The 10,449-nt window shown below is 45.2% G+C and overlaps 1 protein-coding gene across 1 annotated transcript in view; it reads left to right on the top strand.

Moving 5' to 3' along the window:
• The first annotated feature begins 6,256 nt into the window (after positions 1-6,256).
• The window catches only part of RHBDL3 (rhomboid like 3), a 44,184-nt gene continuing 39,991 nt past the window's right edge, over positions 6,257-10,449 (top strand). The window contains exon 1 of the mRNA XM_044675576.1: positions 6,257-6,585. Coding sequence (XP_044531511.1) covers positions 6,257-6,585 — 329 coding nt within the window. The remainder of the gene's footprint in view (positions 6,586-10,449) is intronic.

Raw genomic sequence — 10,449 nt, 5'->3', positions numbered from 1 at the left:
TTTGGGCTGGAAATGAAGCCAAGAGATGAAGAGGGAGAGCATTCCAGGCATGTGGTGACCAGCCAGTAAAAATGCCCTGAATCAGAAAATGGAGTTATCCTGTTTGAGGAATATCAAGGAGACCCACATCCCTGAGAGGGAGAGTTCAGAGTTGGGGTGATGGTGTGTAATAAGATATAAGAAGAGTGAAAAGTTGGGAGGAGGTAGAGGTTATAAAAGGTTTTGAAAACCAAATGGAAGATTTTATATTTGATCCTGGAGGTAATAGGAAGCCACTAGAGTTTATGAATAAGGAGGCGACAAGCAGCAACTAGGTGATTCAGTGGATAGAGAGGTTCAGGCCTGGAGATGAGAGGTCCTGGATTCAAATCTAGTCTCAGATATTGCCTAGCTGAGTGACCCTGGGCAAGTCACTTAACTCTAGTTGCCCAACCCCTTACAAACTCTTCTGCCTTGGAATTAATATTCAGTACAGATTTCAAGACAGAAGGTAAAGGGTTTTTTAAAACTAAGGAAAAGAAGGACATGATTATATCTGTAATTCAGAAAGACCATTTTGATAATTGAGTAGAGGATAGATTGGGATGAGGAGAGACTTTAAGAGAGGAAGACCAACCAGCAGGCTATTGCAATAGTCAAGACAGGAAGTGATGGAAGTCTGGGCCAGGATGGTGGCTGTGTCAAAAGAGAGAAGGGGGTCTTTAGGAGAGAGGTTAGGAAAATCAACAGATTGGCAGCAGATTGGATATGGAGGGAAAGAGAGATTGAGCAGTCCACGGTCATATCTGGGTTTCGTTACTTAGAGAATGTTGATGACCTCAAACGTGATAGAGGAATTAAGAAGAAAAAGGGAGAGTGTGGAGGGGGGAAATGAGTTTAGTTTTGGACAGGATGAGTTTCAAATGTCTCTCCAGTTTGAGATGTCTAGTAAGCAGCTGGAGATTCAAAAGTGGAGGTCAAGACGAGAAGTTAGGGCTGGAGAAGTAGATTTGAAAATTGTCAGCATGGAGATGATAATTGAATCCATGGGAACTGATGAGGGAGGACAGAAGGGAGGCCCAGGATAGAGTTCTGTAGGCTTCCTACACGTAGAGGGCATTCCAGGATGAAGATCTAGCAAAGGAGACTGAGAAGGAGCAATCATATATGGAGGAGGAGAAGCAGGAGAGAAAAGCATCCATCCCCCAAACCTAGAGAATAGAGTATCAAAGAGAGGAGGATGATCAACAGTATCAGAATCTTTAGAGAGGTCAAGAAAGGATTGGGGCAGCTAGGTTGCTTAGTGGTTAGAGTACTAGGCCTAGAGACAAGAGATACTGGGTTCAAATTTGGCCTCAAACACTTCCTAGCTGGGTGACCCTGGGCGAGTCACTTGCCCCCATTGACTAGCATTTACCTCTCTTCTGCCTTGGAATACTTAGTATTGATTCCAAAATGGAAGTTAAAGGGGGAGGGGGTTGGGGGGAGAGAGAGAGAGAGAGAGAGAGAGAGAGAGAGAGAGAGAGAGAGACAGAGAGAGAGAGAGAGAAAGAGAAAGAGAAAGAAACAAAGAAAGAGAGAGAGAGAGAAACAGAGGAATGAAGGGAGGAAGGAAGGAAGGCAGACAGGAAGGCTGGCTCAGATTGAGAAAAGACCCTTAGATTTGACAATTAAGAGATAAATGGTAATTGTAGAGAGAGAAGTTTTAGTTGAATGTTGAGGCTATAAGCCAGGCTGCAGAAGTTAAAGAGAGTGAGAAGAAAGGAATTGGAAGCTTTTATTGTAGACATCTGTGTGGTTTAAAAAAATATTGATTGATTGATTTATTATCAATTACATGTTATAACACAGTTTTCCTAAGTTATATGATCAAACTTATCTCCTTCCCTCCCTTCCTCTTCCCAGTGCTGGCAGGTGATTCGATCTGGTTATACATATATTATCACACAAAACAGATTTCCATATTGTTCATTTTTGCAAGTGAGTAATCTTATAAAACCAAAATCTGCAAACATGAACCCAAATAAACAACTGAAAAATTATATGTTTTCATCTGCATTCTGACTTCAATAGTTCTTTCTCTGGAGGTGGATAGCATTCTTTGTGTAGACATCTTTGTTAAGGAATGTAGCCACAAAAGGGAGGAGAAATATGAAGTAATGGCAGGGATAAATGGATGAAGTGAGGATTTTTGGAAAATGGTGGAGCCCTGAGCACATTTGTTGGCAATAGGGAAGCAGCCAGTAGACAGAAGGAGATTGAAGATAAGTGAGAGATTGCAGGATAGCAACTTGTCCCATACCATTTCTATCTGAACCCTAGCCAAGAAGATAATAATAACAATAATAATAATAGTTGTCATCTTATAGTACTTGGAGGTTGAAAAGCACTTTACAGATATCTTGTTTGATACCCACAATAATCCTGGGATGAAGGTGCTATTATTATCCCCATTTTACAGATGAGGACACTGAGGCAAAAGTTAAAAGGCTTGCCCAAGATTTTATGGCTAGTAAGTGTCTGACTTTTGATTTGAACTCATCTTCCTGATTCAAGGACCAAAGCTCTAGGTCTAAGTAACATGTTACAAAAGCACTTTTTGTACATTATCTCGTTGACGCCTCAGAGTAGCCCTGTGAGCTAGACATTACAGATATTAAAGATGGAGATTGGACCTGAGATTTTATTGGCATAGGGAACTCCCAGATGAGGAAACTTTTTCTGTCAAATGTGGGACATTATCTTCTCTGCAGCAGAGTTGCCTCTAAACTACTTTGAGGTTAAGTGACTTGTCCAGGTATACACAGTCATTATATGTCAGAAGCAGAATTTGAATCCAGGTCTTTTGGTTTTGAGGCCACCCTTATCTCCACTGAACAACACTGCCCCTCTACTACAAATATGATAATTCCCATTTTACAGATGTAAAAGATGAGTCTCATGAGTTACATGATTTGCCCCTGGTTATGTAGCTTTAAGACCAACTTCCCAGTTTGGGCAAGCTTTTCTTTTGTAGGGTCAGCCTCCTTTTGAAGCTTAGAATTTGATTTGATTGGAGTCAAGAGTGATGGGGGTGAAAGGGGGCTCTCTTCTGCCCCTGGACTCATCCCTTCTCCCACCCTTGGGTCTGCTTGTAAATTTTTTGAAGCTCTCTTCCTCTATCCTCTACCCCAACAACAGCCTCTGCCCCAGCCCTCTTCTCAATACTCTTTATGCCTGTCTTACGCACCGCCGGGGCTGATTGGTCCAGTGAAGCTTCCCCAGCTGTGTCTGGGAAGCATCTCTGGCTGCTGCTAGCAGCAGCCCTCACTTCAGCCATCGTGTGCGCTCAGCTGTCCCTGATATTGCATTAGTGGGGGTGCCAGTCTCCCCTCTGGCCCCACTTTGAAGGGGCAAGATTTTGGCAGAGGGAAAGTTGCCTCGGACTCACTCCAATTTGTTTTCTGGCTCATTCACTCCCTGCTAGGACCCCTGTCATGTGCTTGTGGGAGGGTGAGGGTATGGGGGATGGCGCAGAGGGCAGGCACGGTCACGAGGACAATGGAAGAATACCCAGGGGATGGAGGAGAGCAGGTGGCCCTTTGTCTGGAGATGGAATGAGGGCAGATGGGCCCTTTCCCTGAGCTCACCCTCCCTCCCTCCCCCAGCCAGAGGACTGGTCTCCCAAAGGATAGGGGGATGATGCCAAATTCCTGGAGGACCTATTGGGAACTTATTCGTGGTGACTTAGCTACAGCAAATGTTTGTCCATTCAGCTCTTTCTTTAATAGACAAAGGATAGGTTCAGGGTGTTTTTTGGGGGGTTAGGGGCAGGAAAAGGAGAAGAGAGACATTGGTGGGGAAGGTGGAGTCTCATAGGACTATTATAGAATCTTTGATCTAGAGCAGAAAGGGGCCTTAGAGACCATCTAGTCCAATCCCTTTTGTACAGATGGGGAAACTGAGACCAAGACAGTAAGTGGCAGAGGTTAGGATTTGAACTCAGCTCCTCTGATTTCAAATCCTGTGCTCTTTATAGTATCCCTTGCTCCCTCTTTTCCAGGGGAGAGGGCTGGATGGAACTCATCTATTCTTTTTTTTTTAACCCTTACCTTTCATCTTGGAATCAATAGTGGATATTGGGGTACCAAGGCAGAACAGTAGTAAAGGGTAATAGGCAATGGGGGTTAAGTGACTCGCCCAGGGTCACACAACTAGGAAGTGTCTGAGGCTAGATTGGAACCCAGGACCTCCTATCTCTAGACCTGACTCAATCCACCAGGCCACCTCACTGCCCCCTGAGTTCATCTATTTTAACCTGTACTGGAGCAACAGTGTCCCTGATGAGTGGTCATCCAGCCACCTCTTGAAGACTTCCAATAATGGGGTCCTCACTATCTCACATTTTCAGCAGCCTTCCTTATTAGGAAGTTTCTTATATCCATCCAGCTGACAGCTGCCTCTCTGCAGATGTAGGAATTCTGCCTGGATTCCTGACTCTTCCCCTCCGTGGGCGAGAGAAATGACTGCCTTGTCATCAAATTAAATGAAGCCCCCCCCTGCCAGGGAAGAGCACCAGGCAGGCTGCGGAGCTCGCTGGATCAGCTCTCAGGGGACTCATCACCCGGTTCCTGCCCCTGGCTCGGCCTGCTAATGATGCTCAGCTGGGAGATGCCCAGCCTCCCCCACCAGCCTCATGTAGGCCAGCGGGGCCCTAGAGCCTTGGAGTCCCCGTGATCCCAGAGCCAGATCCCTGGCACCCTCCTCGGAGGACACGCTCTCTGGCCAGCCCCACAGAGCCAGCACACACCCTCTGCAGGAATCACCCCTTTACAGATTTCCTAAGGAAAGGGTGGGCGTCGGGGCAGTCAGAGATCCTGCACACGACGGAACGGTACAATGCTTAGTTAGAGCTCTGGAGGTGGGTTCCAGGCCCAATTCTACCCCTTCTCAGCTCGATGATCTTGGATAAGTAATGGCCCAAGGAATCCTCTATGGTCGATTCCACCTTAGAAGTTTGATGGATGATTTGGGGCAAAGGGGCCGAGGAAATGGTCCTTAAATCCTCTGGCCCAAGGCAGAAAGCATACAGTCTGATGGGAAATGGATGGAGAAATAAGAAACGATTATAACAACATTTATAGAGTGTATTAAAGTATGCAGAATGAGGGGTAGCCAGGTGGCTTAGCGGATTGAGAGATGGGAGGTATCAGACACTTCCTACCTGTGTGATCCTGAGCAAGTCATTTAACCCCTATTGCCCAGCCCTGACTGCTCTTCTGCCTTGGAACCAATAGACAGTGTTAAATATAAGGCGGAGAACATGAATCATGTAACCATGGATAACTTTTCTAAAAAATAAAAATTATAAAAAAATATAAGGTGGAAGATAAGGGCTTAAAAATTATTTTAATAAAAGTGCAGAATGCTTCCCATATTTTCTCATGACACCCTCTGAGGTGGGTGCCATAATTATCCCCATTTTACAGATGAGGGAACTGAGTCTGCTAATGCCTTCCCTGCTCAGAATGCCTTCCGTGTACTCCTCTAGTTTATGATTTCCACCAGTGCCCCTAGCCTCTAGGAAAGAGCCTTGAAGGCAGGGACCAACTTTTTGATTTCTTTGTATCCCCAAGCACTTGGCATGGCTCCTGGCACTTCATAAGTAAGTGAGTAATTAATTGATGCCTGTCGGATACTCCCCAGATAGAGAGATGATGGGCTCTCATCTCAAAGGGGACCTAGTTTTATATTTTATTATATTTATTTAATATTATTTTATAATTTAATTAATAATTGATTAAATTAATAGTTAATTAAATTTATTGATTTGTTAATTTAATTAATAGATAATTGATATCATTTATATTACATTAATAGATATGTACGTGCATATGTGTATGAATGACACGGCCAACGTGGGAATTTGTCTTGCTAGTGTATCCGTGTTTGTAATGGCTTTTGTCTTTCCAACCTTCCCAATAAGGGAATTGAGTATAGAAATGGGAGGAAACAGTAAAATAAATAAAACTGACCTGAAAATAAAACCAAACTGAATCTAAAACCAGAAAAGAACTTTTTTAAAACTCCTAATAAATAAATTAGATTTTGTTCACCCGACTTGAACCTGAGGGAGGTGAAAGGATTCACCAAGGGCCACACAGAGAGGAAGCGTGCGAGGCAGGCGTCAACCTTGGGTCTTCCTGACTCCGAGGCCTGAGCTCTAGCCGCTAGGCTATCCAGCTGCCCTAGAAGAGGGCCAAGTGGTGGTGGATGAGAACTCGTGCCTAGGTTAGCTATGAAGGGGATCCCCAATATCCCCTCTGATGCCCCTGCTCTCTCCTTCCTTCTGCAGTTTGACCCTGGGAACACCGGCTACATCAGCACGGGCAAGTTCCGGAGCCTCTTAGAAAGCCACGGGTCCGAGCTGGACCCGCATAAGAGAGAGGTGCTCCTGGCCCTTGCCGACAGCCATTCGGACGGACACATCTGCTACCAGGATTTCGTCAACCTGGTGAGCGAGCCAGCCCAGGTACCCCGCCTCTGGGCCCCTCCGTCTCTGGCTTCGAGCCTCTGCTGCTCCCTGGCAGAAGCCAAGTTAGGCTCCTCTCCTGGCTGCATGGGAGGGTAATGGGCTAATGTGGGCACATTGCCTTTGGGTTGATGGGAAGGGACAAAGGCCACAGGGTTTCCCTTTGTCTTGGGGCTCTGTCCAGTCTGATTTGGGAAGGGTGGTTATGGTCAAGGGTGGGAGGGCACTGGTCACACCGATCAAAGGGGAAGGGAGAGTCGGCAGGAGAATTTCACTTAGGAAATGGCTGATAGAGAAGATCTCAGATATGGTATCCAGTTGGGCCAAACCCTAAAAAGGGGCCACTAAGCCTTACGTAAAGATCCCTAGAGGGGACAGCTTGGTGACTCAGTGGATTGAGAACCAAGCCTAGAAAAAAAGGTCCCGGGTTCAAATATGACCTCAAATTCTTTTTAGCTGTGTGACTTTGGGCAGGTCACTTAACCCCCATTGCCTTGCTTTTACTGCTCTCCTACCTTGGAACCAATACACAGTATTGATTATAAGACAAGATAAGGGTTAAAAAAATAAATCCCTAGGGAAAGCTAGGGGGCTCAGTGCCAAGCCTGGGTTCAAATCTGGCCTCAGACACTTCCTAGCTGTGTGACCCTGGGCAAGTCACTTATCCCTCAGTGCTTAGCCTTTACTGCTCTTCTGCCTTGGAACCAATACATGGGATTGATTCTAAGACACAGGATAAGAGTTTAAAAAAAAATAGATCCCTAGAGAAAGCTAGATGACTCAGCTTCAGACCTGGGTTCAAATTTGGGCTCAGATACTTCCCAACTTGTATAATAACCCTGGCCTAGTCATTTAACTCCTTTTGCCTACCCCTTGCCCTTCTGTCTTAAAGTTGTGACCAAGACAGAAAGTCAGGGTTTAAAAAAAAATCCCAGAACATAAAATATGTAACTATGGGAAAACATTCAAAATCAAAACAAAAACAAACAAATAAATAAATAAATGGATGAATAAACAGATAGCTAAATAGATAAATAAATAATAAAATGTTCTCAAATGACAAAAAATAAAAAAATAAAAAGTCCCTGCAGGTCACATACTGACTTCCCCACCAACGTATTAGTAATACCCATTTTCTTGTTTTCTTATTGATTTTGTGAAATGTCTCCCCGTTTCATCTGAACCCGGCTCAGGCTGCAGCGGGCATGGTGTGGGGGTGTCTGCGAGTTCTGGTCCGGAGGACTCGGTGCTTGGCTGGCAGGCAGGCAGGTGGAGGCAGCCTTCTTGTCCCAGCTCTGCCCCTGATCTTTCTTCTCTTTGGGTTTCTGTATCCTCGTCCATAAAAACTGGAAGAAGCAAGGAGGGCCCCCCTAGAAGGGATATTCAAGGGCTTTCTAAGAGGAATGATGGAGGCAATGGCTGGGTTTGTCCCAAGCAGAACCCCAGAGAGTTTGTTCTTCAGTCGCTTCTGTTGTGCCCAACGCGGGGAGCCCATTTGGGGTTTTCTGGGCAGACATGGGAGTGGTTGGCCGTTTCCTTCTCCCTCCGGATCCTTCTACAGATGAGGAATGGAGGGAAACAAGGCGAAGTTAAGGGTCCCGCAGCTTGCGGGTGTCTGAGGCCAGATTTGGATGGAGGAAGATGAGTCTCTCCCCAGCCGCCACCATGGAGAGCGCATCACCATGTTCTATGCACTAGTCAAGTTTATTGGAAGGATATGTATGGGCAAAAGTAAATCTCATTCCATTGGTAAGGGGAAAAGAGAATGGAACGAGGGTTTTATCAAGCACCCACCATGTGCCAGGCCCTTTACAACTCTGTGAGATAAGTGCTATTATTATACCCATTTTGCAGATGAGGAAATAAAGATAAATAGAAGTTACGTGACTTGCCCAGAGTCTGAGCCTGAAATTCTTTTTCATCCTAGCTGCCTTTGTGGAAGGGGCCATTGTGTCACTGAATAGAAAACTGGTCTGGAAACCAGAAAGACCCCCGAGGGCAAGTCCTACCTCGGACATTCTAGCTTGTGTTACCTGGACAAATTGCCCAGGCTACTCCCTGAGGTTATGGGGTGAAGAACAGGTCCTGAAAGGAGTTTCCTCAAGAGGAGTTTTCTCCCCCTCCTCTTTTTAAACCCTTATCTGCTGTCTTAGCAACAACTCTAAAGCAGAAGAGCAGTAAGGGCTAGGCAACTGGGGTTAAATGACTTGCCCAAGGTCACACAGATAGGAAGTATTTGAGGCCAGATTTGAACCCAGGATCTCCCAACTCCAGGGATGGCTCTCTATCCACTGGTATTCCCTAACTGCCCCCAGGAATTGTCTACATGGATAAAATCAGAGATCCAGGCACCTAAAGCTTTATAATGGAGCACCCTTTATGTTAGAAGGAATGTCCTTCTCATCCATCATGATATCAACAATCTGTGTGAAATACTTCCTTTGGAATGATTAGGGAGGTCACACAGTATGATAAATATCATTTATTATAAAAATATTATAATAACATCAATTATCAAACAAATAGAAATGATTTGTTTTATTATATTAAATAAATGTAAATAAGTATAATCATTTTAGTTTACTTATCAATATTTATTATAATAAATATTAGGTGGGAATCAGGAAACCTGGGACCTCAGTTTTCTTTCTTCCACTGACTAACCTACTTTGTCAGCAAGCAACAACTATTTATTGAGCGCCTCCCTGGTACCAGGCACTCCACTAAGTGCTGAGGATACAATTGAAGACCAAAAAACCAATACCTGCCCTCAAGGAGCTCACATTTTGATGGGGAGACAGCATGTAAATAATTAGGTACATTCAAGATATGTAGAGCAGACAGAAGTTAATCCTAGAAATGCCTCCTGAGAAGGTAGGATTTGTTCTGAGTCTTAAAGGAGGCAGAAGTAGAAGTCAGGAGGGAGAACATTTCTGGTATGGGGCACAGCCAGTGCAAAGGTATGGAGGTGGGAAATGGAGGATGATATATGAGGAATAACAGCAAAGATGCCAATCCAGTTAGATCATGGAAGGAGGTAAAGTAAGAAAAGGAAGGGGGAAGCTTCTGAAGAGTTTTAATTGGCAAAAAGAGGACTTTATATTTCATCCTGGAGGTAATAGGGAGTCACTGGAGTTTATTTAGAAGGAGAGAGTAACACTATCATGCCTATTAAAGCCATTTCACCATCCAGATTTTGGGTTTCTCATCTCTAAAATGGAAGGTGTTAGATTCTCACCTTGGTCCTCTCTTTTTATCTTAGCTGACACCTGACTTTGCCCTTGGGTCAGCTCTTAGAGGAGCAGAAGGACCACTCTGTCTTCCCCAGGGAGTCTGACCCTGTGGCTGAGGTTCCTGCTCAGCAATGCTAGAGGAGCTTCCTTCCTCTTAGGGGGGACTCCTGGGAACATCTGAGGAGCACAGAAGACAAATTGAGTTTGATGAGTAGAACCAAAGGTGATCCACGGGGAGGGTGCTTGGGGGTTTATAGAGAGCTCATTAGAGGCCAGGCCTAATGAGATCAAGGTCGAGGGTTCAGTCCTTGCAAAGGCCAGTCAGCTTCCCCATGTTCCCCAGCCGGGGTCTGCACTTCCCACCCAGACCAGTATAGATGGTCCAGTGAACAAGCACAAGCTTCCTGCCTTACAGAATGTCAGTAATGGGATATTCACATACAAAATGCCACATGCCTCAGGGTTGGGGCCAGGGTTGCTTCTTCAGACTTGGACATTCCTTCAAGATCATTGAAGGAAAGGCTCTCATCTTTGTATGTGGAGTTGGCACTAGGGGGAAGGAAGGACTAACATTGGCCTTGTCGATGGGCTGCCTGAATGGGAGAATCCATCCCTATATTAGACTTGAATGTCAGCACTGTGTGGTCCTAAGGGTCCTTTTTGGGGATGGGTATAAGGGGGGGAGGAAGGGAGAGAGAGAGAGAGAGAGAGAGAGAGAGAGAGAGA

This window comes from Gracilinanus agilis, chromosome 4, assembly GCF_016433145.1.
Source record: "Gracilinanus agilis isolate LMUSP501 chromosome 4, AgileGrace, whole genome shotgun sequence".
NCBI lineage: Eukaryota > Metazoa > Chordata > Mammalia > Didelphimorphia > Didelphidae > Gracilinanus > Gracilinanus agilis.
This window is presented reverse-complemented; position numbering and strand designations above follow the sequence as displayed.